Source organism: Thamnophis sirtalis, unplaced genomic scaffold (assembly GCF_051295495.1).
Source record: "Thamnophis sirtalis isolate CommonGarterSnake01/CBP01778 unplaced genomic scaffold, rThaSir2_p1.2 scaffold_13, whole genome shotgun sequence".
In the NCBI taxonomy this organism is placed as follows: domain Eukaryota; kingdom Metazoa; phylum Chordata; class Lepidosauria; order Squamata; family Natricidae; genus Thamnophis; species Thamnophis sirtalis.
This window is the reverse complement of record NW_028261393.1, coordinates 47,335,195-47,349,782: the sequence shown is the minus strand read 5'-3', so window position 1 is coordinate 47,349,782 and position 14,588 is coordinate 47,335,195. Positions and strand designations below refer to the sequence as shown.

The following is a 14,588-nucleotide window of genomic DNA, read 5'->3' as shown; positions in this document are numbered from 1 at the left end:
TTAGGTTTAGGGTTTACAGCGTGCTTCTGTCTCCGCGCTGTTGTCGCCCTGTTGTTGACGTCAGCTACGCGGTTTAGTCGGACGCGGTTTAGTTGAGCGCGGTTTTGTGGTGGAACCAAAAAGGCAGTAGGGCCAGCAAACTCTGCAACTTTATTGAATTCGTACGTTCCCAGTCAGTGGACAAGGCGCAATTAAAACCCATGGTTAGACACTTCATGGACTGCCTGCTTTATGAACTGACCAGCAATAGGTCAATTGCAAGATCTGACTTGAATGCAAAATGAGAACGCTTAGCAGCACACTAGTTCTATAAAGCACCAGGATTCGTTCTCAGGTTGATGCAGAGTCCAGAATTTAAACCCTCTTCAAGTGCCACACTTTTTAGTCTGGAACTAACCTTTTGAGCACCAAAGAATGGAGGCCTTTGGATTCTGATGCTGGAGAAGATTCCTGCGAGTCCCTTGGACTGCAAGGCAATCAAACCGGTCAGTCCCAGAGGAGATCAACCCTGACTGCTCTTTAGAAGGCCAGATCCTGAAGAGGAAACTCAAATACTTTGGTCACCTAATGAGAAGGAAGGACTCCCTGGAGAAGAGCCTCATGCTGGGAAAGATTGAGGGCAAAAGAAGAAGAGACAACAGAGAATGAGATGGCTGGATGGAGTCACCGAAGCAGTCGGCGTGAGCTTAAATGGACTCCAGAGGATGGTAGAGGACAGGAAGGCCTGGAGGAATGTTGTGCATGGGGTTGCGATGGGTCGGACACGACTTCACAACAAGAAGAAGAAATCTGGAACATGCAATTGCTACTAAAAGCATCCCCCTCTACATCAGAACTACGGCGAACTAAAAGGAACGACCACCGAGTCGGAACAGCTTAAAATGCATCCAATTGATCTTTATTCCACTGATCGGGAGGCAAGGAATTTGATGTAGAAAGTCAAGATTTGATTTTGGTACTTGGCAAGAGACATACAGGACCACATGAGCGATAACTCCTCTTAACAGCCACAGGCCTGGCGGGTGTGTGTGTGTACGTGTGTGTTTCTTTCTACTGTGCTGAGGTAGGTTTGGAAAAAAAACACCTCAAGAAAGACAACGGGTCTCTACTGGTGCCCCTTTGCAAATTCATTCCTGTAAGCCCCTCTGTTTTACAAAGGTTAGCTCAGCTGCAAGTTCAAGCAAGCAACATCTGGATTGTTTGAAAGAGCCGTGCTTATGCACGGTACCGTTTGAAAGGCACGTTTGCACCCCTACTTTCCCCCCCGGATCTGCGTTAGTATCTCAGGCCTCCCAGTCCCCTTATCTCAAAAAAGAACATTTTTCAAGTTTCAAGGAGTGTGCTTTCCCTACCTTACTGCTGGGTAAAGATAGTCAAGCCACCATTCTGGTTATGAAGCTCCCATTATCCAGGGGAAGAAAAGAAAAAAATTAAAATCTAGGACAGCAGAAGTCCGGGGTTAAATAGCAGGTGTGTGATGTTGCATGGTTATTCATGTTCACCCAATGGGGAATTTTAAGACCAGAATTAGACCAGGTGACCAGGAAGCCCTGAAGTCCATCGCAAACGTGGGGGCCAAGCTCCCTCCCAGCTTATCATGGTTAAAAATCCTTCCTTCGGTTCTTTCTCCTCCTCTTCCATTCAAATCGGCGTCCCCCTCCTCCTTCTTTCAAAACGAGTAAAACAGCACCACGGAAGGCTTCCGCTCAGTCGGAGAGGCTCTCGGAGAAGGGCGACTTGGATTTCTGCGTCTGCTCCAACCGGTTCAGGATAAACTGACTGGTGTCAATGAAACGCTCGACACAGTTCACAAAGCAGGTCTCGGCTCGGCTGTCCAGCTTGGGCCCGGGCTTATCCATGCACTTCTCCTGTTTCGTGTCACAAAGGAGAAGTCATTCAACAGCGAGGGGAACCCTCATTCCTGTGACTAGCAAATACATAAATACATTTTTAAAAATTTTCTTTTTCTCAGCCTACCCAAATTGCTGCCAAATGTACCGAGACTCGTTTCCACCCACACATGTAAAACTCAACATGTACAATTTGTAACACAGGTAGGTAGGTAGGTAGGTAGGTAGGTAGGTAGGTAGGTAGGTAGGTAGGTAGGCAGGCAGGCAGACAGACAGACAGACAGAGATTGACAGTTTAGAACAATTAATCAGTGGAACAATTTGCTTCCAGAAGTTGTGAATGCTCCAACACTGTTTAAAAACACAAGTTTTTAAGAAGATGTTGGATAACCATTTGTCTGAAGTGGTGTAGGGTTTCCTGCCTAAGCAGGGGGTTGGACTAGAAGACCTCCAAGGTCCCTTCCAAACTCTGCTATTCTGTATAGATGGATGGATATTGATATAGACAGAAAGCTGATTAGATAGATAGATATAAGATGAGCTAGCTAGATGATAGCTAGATAGCTAGCTAGATAGGCAGGCGGGCAGGCAGATGAGACAGACAGATAGACAGACAGATAAATAGATACAGACAGACAGACAGACAGAGACAAACAGACAGACAGATGATATAGATGAGATGATAGATAGATAGATAGATAGATAGATAGATAGATAGATAGATAGATAGATAGATAGACAGACAGACAGACAGACAGACAGACAGACAGACAGACAGACAAGAACAATTAATCAGTGAAGCAACTTGCCTCAAGAAGTTGTGAATGCTCCAACACTGGAAGTTTTTAAGATGTTGGATAACCATTTGTCTGAAGTGGTGTAGGGTTTCCTGCCTAAGCAGGGGGTTGGACTAGAAGGTCCCTTCCAAACTCTGTTATTCTGTATTCTGTATAGACGGATGGATGGATGGATAATGATAAAGACAGAAAGCTGATTACATAGATAGATAGATATAGACAGATGAGATAGCTAGATGATAGCTAGATAGCTAGATATATAGGCAGGCAGGCAGATGAGACAGATAGATGATAGAGATAGCTAGATAGCTAGATAGGCAGGCAGGCAGGCAGACAGATGAGACAGATAGATAGATGAGACAGACAGGCAGGCAGGCAGGCAGGCAGGCAGATGAGACAGATAGATGATAGAGATAGCTAGATAGCTAGAGAGGCAGGCAGGCAGGCAGACAGATGAGACAGATAGATAGATGATAGAGATAGATGATAGATAGATAGATAGATGATAGATAGATAGATAGATAGATAGATAGATAGATAGATAGATAGATAGCCACTTGCCACAAATCTTGGGTTTGTATTAAAAGGAGCCGCTTGTCCAACTCAAGCGCAGAAGCCAGCCATCAATCTGGCAGACAAGGAGACATTGTTAGGTGAAAGCAACCCTCGTTCTGCTGAGAGAAGCAAGGGGGGATTTCAACCGTCGGATCGGCGACACTGACGTGGTGCTCGGTGCTCATAAGAGTGTGATGTGGCAGCAGACACGGATCTGAGGGAAAAAACCCTGGATCACGCAACCCACTGGACAACCCTGAATCGTTGGCGCCAGAGGTGGGTTCCTACCAGTTCGCACCTATTCGGTAGAACCGGTTCGTCAAATCTACCGAACCGGTTAGAAGAGGTTCCACCAGTGGACCCCGGAAAGCAGGCCACACCTACAGAAGAGGTTCCAAAATTTTTGAAACCCACCACTGGTCCTTGGATATGATTATTCTACACTATCATGCTCATATTTATAGAACTCAGTGCCTCTGTGAAAGGTAAGGATGACTACTGCGTTTGTGGTGCAATCAGAACATTGCGTGTGTTGAAGTTGTTTTAACGCAAACCAAAGATGCCTTTTAAAAAACAAGTTTACATCATATTCTTATGCATGCGAGTGCTGTGTGTGAGGTAATTTAAGGTGGTTCTGACAAGTGTCATCGGCATCTTCATATCCGGTCACATGGGCGGCAAGCCACTCCCATCCGGTCACATGGGTGGCAAGCCACTCCCACAAAGGAGGCCACACCCACAGAGTAGGTTCGAACAATTTTTGAAACCCACCACTGGTTGGCGCAGCCTAAGCAGTCTTTAACAGGGCTGTCGCGTGAATCCAATTAGGGGGAAAAGCCTCCCTCTAAGCTGCTTTGAGCTTTCCAAAGAAAAGCGTGGAAAGAAACACACCTAAAGGCCCAATGGCAAAGCACTACATATTGGCACACCAGGAGCTCCCAATATAAAACAGAAGAGTGCCATTCCGTGAAGCCTCCTGGTTCTTAGATGCCACCCAGAAGCCTGCTTTGCACGAAGCTAAGAGCTCTTCTCCCCATAGAATAGAGTTTCTCAACCTTGGCGACTTTAAGTCCTGTGGACCTCAAGTCCCAGAATTCCCCAGCCAGCATAGCTGGCTGGGGAATTCTGGGAGTTGAGGTCCACAGGACTTAAAGTCGCCAAGGTTGAGAAACACTGCCATAGAAGCACCCTGTTATTGCCAGCAGCAGCTAGAACTCCACTTCTAGGGGATTGCTCCTGGCAGTGGAGGCTCTATTCCAGCCTGCTGAAAGCTAGTGCACCCCCTATTTTGGGGGATACCGCAGAGCTTCAGGGGTAGGGAAGGCTGCTCCAGGAAAACACCGGTGGCTCCAGCACCCCATTACTTCCCTTATCCCAATGGGGACAAATCAAGTGGCAGAGAGTTGTCCTTTGGGAGGGAGAGGGAATTGTAGGTAGTTCTGTCTACGGAGATTCTCAGTCATCCAGGTCTTTTTTCTCCCAAAGCTGTTTTTTTTTCAAGGAGGCAACTAGGTTTTGAAGACATTTCGTTTCTCATCCCAGAAGCTTCTTCAGCTCTGACTGGATGAATGAATTCTTCCATTCCCCACCATCCAGTCAGAGCTGATGAAGCTTCTGGGATGAGAAGTGAAAAATCTTCAAAAACCAAGAAACTCCACTTGCCTCCTTGGGGGTAAAGAGCACCTTTGGGATATAGGTAGTTCTCTGCGTACAACAGTTCCTTCAGGGTCTGAAGTTACAACCTCACCGAAAATGGGGAGCTTATGCCCATTTTTCACAGGTGCACAATGCCCTGATCCAAATTCAGCTACTTGGCAGCTGACTCGGACCTACGACGGTTGCAATGTCCCAGAGTCACTTTTTGGAGCTTCTTTTTGCAACCTCCTCACAAGCAAAGCCAATGGGGGGGGGGGGAAATCAGATTCACTTCGTAACCACGTCACTCGTTGAACCTCTGCAACGATTCACTTAACGACCGTGGCAACAAAAAGTGGGCAAAACCCACTTAACCAATGTCTCACTCAACGACTTAAATATGGGGCTCAATCCGTCGTAAGCTGAAGACCCCCCCTGTACTATTGGGGGAAGGTTCCTTATCCCCCTCCCCTTTCCCCTCTCCCCATTCCAGTGGCAGGGAGTTCCGTCGGCCCTCCCTACCCAGCACAGCTCCGTCATCTGGTGCACGAGCTGCTGGAACCGCTGCTTCTGCGTCTCCACCTCGATGAAGTGCTGCAGCTGCGGGTCGTTGACGGCCGCTCCCAAGTCCCCCGCGACGGACGACGGGTCCATGCCGGGCCCGCCTTGGAAGGGGAAGAGCGCGGGCGGCTGAATGGATTGAGCGGGCGGGCGGACGAGCGACCTTCACGTGCCTTCCCGGGGCCGGCCCCTCCGCGCATGCGCGCCCGGCGCCCCGCTGCTTCCTTTTTTTTCCGATCCGAGGGCGCACGCGCGCTTCCGTTTTCCGGCGGAGCATTCGAGAGGGAAGCGGCAAGAAGGGCCGGTAGGGAGTCATTTTTTTTTTAAAGAGGAAGTCAGACTTTGGGGCGCCCTCTCCAGTATTGGAGCGGTACTCGCTCGACGTCAACCCAATCTAATTACAGTGTCACTACTGTATTGTAATTTTCTTACCAACAAAGGTAGATAGGTAGGCAGGCAGGCAGGCAGGCAGGCAGGCAGACAGACAAGGTAGGTAGGTAGGTAGGTAGGTAGGTAGGTAGGTAGGTAGGTAGGTAGGTGTGGGGTGGGGTGGGGTGGGGTGGGTGGGGGGTGGATGGATGGATGGATGGACTGTCTGTCTGTCTGTCTGTCTGTCTGTCTGAGACAGACAAGGTAGGTAGGTAGGTAGGTAGATAGAATAGGGAGGGAGAGAGAGACAGAGAGATATAGATAGATATAGAGATACAGAGGTAGGTAGGTAGGTAGGTAGGTAGGTAGGTAGGTAGGCAGGCAGGCAGGCAGGCAGGCAGGCAGACAGACAGACAGACAAGGTAGGTAGGTAGGTAGGTAGGTAGGTAGGTAGGTAGGTAGGTAGGGTAGGGGTGGGGTGGGGTGGGGTGGGGTGGGTGGGGGGTGGATGGATGGATGGATGGATGGATGGATGGATGGACTGTCTGTCTGTCTGAGACAGACAAGGTAGGTAGGTAGGTAGATAGAATAGGGAGGGAGAGAGAGACAGAGAGATATAGATAGATATAGAGATACAGAGGTAGGTAGGTAGGTAGGTAGGCAGGCAGGCAGGCAGGCAGGCAGGCAGGCAGGCAGGCAGGCAGACAGACAGACAGACAGACAGACAGACAGACAAACCCAATAAAGAGGTTCCTAAGGATTGTTTTTTTTTAAAAATGGTTTAACTTTCTTTCAAAGCCAAGCAAATAATGATCACAAATCATCATTATTTAAAGACCCCCATAATATCTTGTGGGGTGGAGCCTGGGCAACTGAATGGAGCTAGCCGAGTGTATAAATGGCCAGATGCCCTTCCTGTCACCAATGCAGAGTTTTGTTCAGCTGATATAGTCGGTGTGCCCATAGAAAGAAATACATACCTCTACCTGGGATCGAACTCACAGCCTCCCAATTGTGAGGCAAGAGCTCCACCCCTAGGCCACTACACCACTTCAAACAATGGTCGCAAATATATACATGTCTCAGGATAATGTTGCGGGATCTAATCTGTGTCGGTCACTGGGATCGGAGATTTTGTCTTCCAAGCTTTCGAACTCCTACTGGAGCCAATCTTCAGGGAACCTCTGCTCTGCTAGAGAAAAGATCCCTGAAAATGGGCTTCAGCACGAATCCGAAAACTCGGAAGACAAAACCTCTGGTCCCCGTGACCGACCCAAATTGGATCCTGCCAACAATGAACAAATCTTGTATGTGTGTTGTAATGACATTTTAATATCAAATCAAATTCATTTAATCAACATCTAAAGCATTGCTTTTCTGGAATACAAAGATTTCCTATATTAAACCGGAACCAAACAAAATGCATTACGATCTGATGTGGGGTAGCAATGCTTTTAATGATGGCTTACCCAGCAAACTGTGGTTCAGTAAATACAAGGCTATCTGGGACGCGGGAAGTAGTTACAGTGCGGAAATCATTCCCAATAGGTTGCCCTGTGAAGTTATTGAAAACGTTTTGTTTCAAATTTAGCCCTGCACAATATAACCCTAAGCTCCTTTATTTGAGGATGGACATACAAGAACATAAACCGCCAATTTAATCATGATTAGCCGATAACCCAGCGTTGCCCAGGTGTTTATTTATATGGGGAAAATATCCGGACCAAATGTAATTTCTAATGTTGGATTTTCACCCTTACCAAAGAGAGCCCCCTTGTGGAGTATTGTGAAGTGCAATTCCACTGTACTGCACAGTAGAAGCCATTTTACGGCAGTACCGTAGAAGCTATTTTAAGGCACAACAGACTGTATCTTAACAGAACACACACACCAAGGGGTTTTAGGGGTGTCTTACCCCACACAGTATTTATTTCCAGAGGGTAACTCATCTGTGTATTAAGTTTGGTGGAAATTGCTCGAGGCGTTCTAGAGTTATGCTGGAACATACACACACATACAGCTGCTTTGATATAGAGAGATAAGAGCAACATTACAGAGTTATTTAAGCCACAGTCTCCTCCCTTTGCAGGAATAAATAGGCTGTATTGTAAGGCTATTTTAATAACGCAGCCTTGAATTTGCATGTTGTATACATATTCTCTACACATACGGTGCCTCCGTGCATCGTTCAGTTTTATAGTTCACACCAGCTGTAAATGAACAAGATTTCCATGCAGGTGAGAGAGCGAGCAAATTGATAGTAGAGGTGGCGGGGGGGGGGGAGAGACATATAAGTACCAATAATAACTGGAAGCCTAAATTTTGTGAGCTTGTTTTCAAAATCTGCGTAGTATCTCTTGCGGGGGGAAAACAAAAACAGTTCAGTCTACAACATATCCTGTGGCAAATTCTTTTTTTTTCCTTCCTGTTTTACTACTTCTCTGTTCTATTTTCTCACCGCTTCTGAGCGAAACAGACTTCAGGTATCACTGGCTGGATGTGAAGTCTCTATCCTTTCTCCTGTATCACTTTTGTCCATTTTGGGCTTTCTAAAAAAGGAAAAAGATTTTTCCAAATATTATCTGGAGAGTTAAGACTTCCGGCTTCAGTTTCTGCGAGCAGAGGAATTTTTCAGGACATTGAAGGTAATTTGTTGGGGAAGAGAATATTTGGGACCATTACATTAGTCGGATCACGTCTCCAATAAACAAAAATTAAAAGCAGATCGTCAACGAAGCCCCAGTGAACAAGTCAACAAGGATCCAAGAAAGGTGATGAAGCAAACGAGTTTATTTTCTCTTTTATGAAATGCAATTCGTTTTTCCTATCGCTTCTCTGTCTTTTTATCCATCGCTGCACGAGACGTTTCGGAACATCTGCATTCTCCAAAGTTTATTAAATCCCATGATCTCGTTTCAAGCAATCTTGGAAGACCTAGGCATTCTTATATTCTTCCTCTGCCATTTGCCTGTTAATCATAGTCCATTCTGCTTCCAACAGGGGTTTTCATTCTATCGAACCCTAAGCAGGATTTTCCCCGTAATCCAAAATTAATCTCCAGATGGGCAAAAACTGGGAGGGTTTCGCACAGTGGTGAAATTCAATTTTTTTTACTACTGGTTCTGTGGGCGTGACTTAGTGGGCATGGCAGGGGAAAAATATTGCAAAATCTCCATTCCCTCCCCACTCTGAGGCCAGCCAGAGGTGGTATTTGCCGGTTCTCCGAACTACTAAGAGCCAAGGTGGCGCAGTGGTTAAAATGCAGCACTGCAGGCTACTGCTAGATCAGCAGGTCAGCGGTTCAAATCTCACCGGCTCAGGGTTGACTCAGCCTTCCATCCTTCCGAGGTGGGTAAAATGAGGACCCAGATTGTTGGGGGCAATATGCTGACTCTCTGTAAACCGCTTAGAGAGGCCTGAAAGGCCTATGAAGCGGTATATAAGTCCACTGCTATTGCTATTGCTATTGCTACTCAAAATTTCCGCTACCGGTTCTCCGAACTAATCAAAATTTCCGCTACCGGTTCTCCGAACTACTCAAAATTTCTACTACCGGTTCTCTGAACTACTCAAAATTTCTGCTACCGGTTCTCCGAACTACTCAAAATTTCCCCTACCGGTTCTCCAAACTACTCAAAATTTCCCCTACCGGTTCTCCAAACTACTCAAAATTTCCCCTACCGGTTCTCCAAACTACTCAAAATTTCTGCTACCAGTTCTCCGAACTATACTCAAAATTTCCGCTACTGGTTCTCTGAACTACTAAAAATTTCTGCTACCGGTTCTCCAAACTACTCAAAATTTCCGCTACTGGTTCTCTGAACTACTCAAAATTTCCGCTACTGGTTCTCTGAACTACTCAAAATTTCCACTACCGGTTCTCCAGAACCTATCAGAACCTGATGAATTTCACCCCTGGTTTCACACCCATGATCATGAAGGGAAGGCAGCAGAGGTGGGTAGCTGCCAGCATTACCTCTGAATGGAAGTCAGAGATTAAGGTGGGTCAGGGATCAGAAATGAAGACAGACAATTTAATGTGGGTTTTGTTTTGGGCTGATTTGGGCCTGAGATGATCGCACTTCAGTGGGGACAAGCTGCAACTTATCCTACTGGATAGGAAAACAACCTATACAGCCCTGGTTTTGGCTGGCTTCGAAGACAAAACACAAAAGTGAGTAAAAAGGGACGGAGACAGTTCTCAATCAATCAAGCTATTTTGGTTTGCCTTCTTGCTGATTGTGTTTTTCACCAGGTCCATTCAGCAATTCCTCAGCAAACTGAAGAACGTGGCAACAATTCTAGAGGGGGAAATGTACATTGGGTGACCGAGGGGGATCAGACATCTTCATTCGCTAAATCCATAATTTGCCCAAGGAGGACTTGGAAACTTGGACGTTCTTCTGCTTTCTGGAAGAAAAAAAGAGAGAGAGGATAAATGGCTGATATAAAATACCGTATTTTTCAAAGTATAAGACACACCTTTTTTCCCTCAAAAAAGAGGTGAAAATCTGGGTGCGTTTAAAACTGAATACAGCATTTTTGGTCTCCCGAAACCCCACTCCCTTCACCAAAATGGCCATGCATAGCCTTTAGGAGGCTTCTAGAATGCTCCTAGGGGTTGGGAAAGGCAGAAATGAGCAAAAAACAGCCCATTTTTTGCCCAATTTCCCTCCCCCCAGCCCCCAGGAGCACTCTATAAGCTTCCTAATGCCCTTTTCTTGACAAAAAATGGGCCCATTTTTGCGAAAAAAGGCTTGTTTTTACCCCTTTAAGGGCTATTCATGCCCTTTTAAAAAAAAAGGGTACTGTTTTCGTGAAAAACAGGCCATTTTGGGGGTGTTTGCAGAGTGCAAAAACTTTTTTTTTTAATTTGCCTCTTCAAAACCTTGCTGCATCTTATACTCCGAAAAATACGGTGGTTTCAAAAAGAGACAAGGAATCTTTCTCTTAAGCACTTAAAAGATAAATTCCTCTCCGTGGAATGTCTAAAACAAGAGAGAAGTTGTGAAGGGGATATCAAATACAGGGATTGAAATACAGAGAGTCCCAATAAAATGTTCTGTGAGGAATTTGCCCGCCTCACAGTTCTTATTGAATGGGATGTATTACTAAGAATCCTGACATTCTCTTAATCTCCCCTCCTCACAGTTCATGGCCATCTGTCACTGAATAACAACGGACAGTAAAGGTGACAGCTGACACCGATTTCCTTTCAAAACATCGGAGATCATTAATTTGCAAGATGGCGTTGAAGATGGCTTCCCCATCTTCAGGAAAGAGATAATTCCTCACACTTCCTCCTCACCTCTGGGACGAATGAGACAAAAACTTACCTCGTGCCAGCAACTGTACATGATGGCATACACCCTGTCGGAGGCCAGTTGGGGGCGGTAGAGGCGCAGCCCTTTGATGACGTGGTCGGTGGTCTCGCTGTTGCTGAACCTCTCGTAGGGCATCTTCCCCAAAGCGTGGACCTCCCACATCAGAACACCTGTCCATGGCGACAACATCACAGAACGTGAGAGCCAGAGCCACCCACCTCTAGTTTTAACCTCTTCTGAAAGGCCACTCAATTCTGCATGTAAGATTCCTGGCCTCTAGGCCACAAAGTCTGCGGTCTCTTTTGCAAACGGCAGTTGTGTGTACAGGACAAACACCATACAGGTAATACTCGACTTGCGACCATTCATTTAGTGTCCCTTCAAAGTTACACTGGGAAAAAAATGACCACACCTGGAATATGGCATCCAGTTTTGGTCACCACGTTACCAAAAAGAGGTTGAGATTTTGGGGGAAAGCACAAAGAAGAGCAACGAAGATGATTAAAGTCCTGGAGATTGAAACCTATGAAGAATGGTTGGGGGACTTGGGCTTGGCTAGTCTAGAGAAAAGAAGGACTAGGGGGGGGGGGTGACATGATAGCGGTATTCCAATATTTGGGGGGCTGCCACAAAGAAGAGTGGGGTCAATTGATTTTCCAAAGCACCAGAAGGCAGGACAAGAAACAATGGAGAGGAGAGAACCAAGGAGAGAAGCAACCTGAAATTAAGGAGAAGCTTCCTAACAGTGAGGACAATTAACCAGTGGAACGGAAGTTGCCTCCAGAAATCCGTGGCACGACAAAACCGCGGTCCACTAAAGCACGCCCGATTAAAGCGCGTACCTGACGTCATCATCAGCGCGACAAATACGACCGCAGAGAAAAAAGGGCGCTTTAAAAAGCGATTTTAAAGCAAGCCGATTCACGTTAAGGTAAGGGTTAGGGTAAGGGTTAGGTTAAGGGTTAGGTTTAGGGTTAGGTTAAGCGTTAGGGTTAGGGTTAGGGTTAGGTTAAGGGTTAGCGTTAGGTTTAGCGTTAGGTTAAGGGTTAGATTTAGGGTTAGGTTTAGGGTTAGGTTAAGGGTTAGGGTTAGGGTTAGGGTTAGGGTTAGGGTTAGGTTTCAGGGGGTTAGGTTTACGTGTTAATTTTAGCTTTACCGCTCACAGCGTGCTTTTTTCGTCACGCTGTGATGACGTCAGGTACGCGGTTTCGTCGAGCGCGCTTTAGTCGACCGCGGTTTTGTGGTGGAACCCAGAAATCGTGGTTGCTCCATCACTGGAGGTTTTTAAGAAGAGACTGGACAGTCACTTGTCTGAAATGGTATAGGATATCCTGCTAGGAAACCTCCAGGGTCCCTTTCAGCTCTATTCTGATTCTGATTCATACAGTCTGCTCACCAAAAGACCAGACGTCCGATTTGCTGCTGAACTTGTTGTAGAGAAGAACCTCTGGAGGAGACCACCGGACTGGAAATTTGGCTCCCACAGAGCTGATGTAGTCATCATCCAAGACATACCTGGAAGGAGAAGATTGGGTGGGCTACTTGACGCTGTAATCCTCAAGCCAATAACTCAAATGGCTCCCAGTCCATTGAAAAGAAACGGACCATTTCTCAACCTTGGCAACTATCCCAACCTGCAGAGCCATTGGCACCGAAGCTCACCTGGAAAGGCCGAAATCAGAGACTTTGACCACCCCTTGTTCGTTGACCAAGCAGTTGCGAGCGGCCTGTGACAGAGAGATCAAGAGAGGAAGATTCATATATAAATAGTGTGATGCCATAATAAAGCATATCCATGTTTATACAGTCATAAATTTAAGATCACCGTCTTCTGAGTCAGAATGCCCAAGCTTGTTACAAGATTCTCTGGATAGAGAATTGACTGTAAATATTTTAAAGAAAGAAATTTCCTTTGGACAGAAGGAAGAAGTTCATCCAGTGCAGAGGTGGGTTGCTAGCGGTTCGGGCGAACTAGTCGTGAAAATTGTGACTGGGTCACTGAACCGGTAGGGACAGCTGGCTGGCCGCACCCCTGAACTGGTTCCCTGGTCGACCATGTTTTTTAGTCCTTTTTTAATCTTCTGTGCATGCGCAGAACAATTTATAGGCAACTGTGCACGTATGCAAAGCATGAGCACAGCAAACCGGCAGTAATGCCGGCAACAACTCACCCGATACAGTGCCAGGGAGGGACAAACTCCCAGAAACCATACGGTCCCTGCATGGTGTGAACTTTGGACCTCTGACAAGACTTTCACCCCCATTCTAGAACCTCCATCAGCATCCCAGTTTAACCAATGCTGATGACACTTTCATCCCTGTTCTAGAATCTCCATTATCATCCTAGTTTGACTAATCCTGATGATACTTTCATCCCTGTTCTAGAACCTCCATCATCATCCCAGTTTGACAAATCCTGATGACACTTTCATCCCTGTTCTAGAACCTCCATCATCATTATCTGAGTTTGAGCAATCCTGATGGCACTTCCATCCATGTTCTAGAACCTCCATTATCACCCGTTTGACAAACCCTGATGACACTTTTATCCCTGTTCTAGAACCTCCATCATCATCATCCCAGTTTGACCAATCCTGATTACACTTTCATCCCTGTTCTAGAACCTCCATTATCATCCCAGTTTGAGCAATCCTGATGGCACTTTCACCCCAGTTCTAGAACCTCCATTATTATGAGTTTGAACAATCCCAATGGCACTTTCAGCTTCCATTCTAGAACTTCCATCATTATCTGGGTTTGAGCAATCCCGATAACCCTTTCACCCCTGTTCTAGAACCTCCATCAACATCCCAGTTTGACCAATCCTGATGGCACTTTCACCAGTTGTAGAACCTCCAACCTCCATCATTATCCCAGTTTGAGGATCTGATAGTGCTTTCACCCCAGTTCTAATATCTCCATCATTAGATTGAGGGTTCCTGATAGCATTTTCACACTCGTTGGAGGAGGAAGCTGTGGTCTTCCAGTATTATCAGACATCTCCAGAATCTTGTACCAGTGGCTAGGTTGGCTAAGGTCACAGAAATGTGTCCTGCAGCAACATCTGGAAGGCCACAAGTCATCCACACCTCATCCATGATAAGGTCACCGGTGGCAGCACAACCCAAAAGACATTGACTTGAGTTTTCTCCTTTGGTGAATTAAGCAGTACGTCACCTACCAGGTCCCTGTGTAGAAATTGTTTGGATTCCAGATACTCCATGGCCTCACAGACATCCTTGCACATATCTAAAAGCTCAGTGGCCTGGAAGGACCGCCGAGCATCCCGCAAGTAGGACAAGAGGCAACCTTTGGACATGTATTCTGTGATAATCAAGATTGGTCTTTCCTTAGTGCAAACCCCAAACAGTTGCACCAGGTTTGCATGGGAGAGATTCCTGAAAAGGAAAGCAAGAACCTCATTGATTTAGAAATTCACCTGTGTCCTTCATCCCTGTTTTTCCCACCAAACGGCGAAAATAAGGAGCAGATCAAAA

At 46.2% G+C, this 14,588-nt stretch overlaps 2 protein-coding genes across 2 annotated transcripts in view; both read right to left on the bottom strand.

Annotated features, from left to right (window-relative positions):
• Positions 1-876: 876 nt before the first annotated feature.
• TIMM8A (translocase of inner mitochondrial membrane 8A) lies at positions 877-5,607 on the bottom strand. Its single transcript, XM_087727465.1, has 2 exons — positions 5,360-5,607; positions 877-1,868 (listed from the first exon to the last, which is right to left on the bottom strand). The coding sequence occupies exons 1-2, from the start codon at positions 5,489-5,491 to the stop codon at positions 1,707-1,709; spliced, it is 294 nt and encodes a 97-aa protein (XP_087583591.1). The 5' UTR covers positions 5,492-5,607; the 3' UTR covers positions 877-1,706.
• A 3,967-nt stretch (positions 5,608-9,574) lies between these two features.
• The window catches only part of BTK (Bruton tyrosine kinase), a 23,501-nt gene continuing 18,487 nt past the window's right edge, over positions 9,575-14,588 (bottom strand). Inside the window, exons 13-17 of the mRNA XM_087727107.1 lie at positions 14,273-14,489; positions 12,754-12,818; positions 12,488-12,606; positions 11,104-11,261; positions 9,575-10,177 (exon numbers count right to left, since the gene is read on the bottom strand). Coding sequence (XP_087583233.1) covers positions 10,106-10,177; positions 11,104-11,261; positions 12,488-12,606; positions 12,754-12,818; positions 14,273-14,489 — 631 coding nt within the window. The 3' untranslated portion in view covers positions 9,575-10,105. The remainder of the gene's footprint in view (positions 10,178-11,103; positions 11,262-12,487; positions 12,607-12,753; positions 12,819-14,272; positions 14,490-14,588) is intronic.

Bases quoted from the DNA above. Each gene is read 5' to 3' on its own strand.
- TIMM8A (XM_087727465.1), bottom strand. From the start codon at position 5,491: ATGGACCCGTCGTCCGTCGCGGGGGACTTGGGAGCGGCCGTCAACGAC. The intron at 1,869-5,359 runs GTAGGGAGGGCC...GACACGAAACAG, and splicing joins AGATGACGGAGCTGTGCTGG to GAGAAGTGCATGGATAAGCC.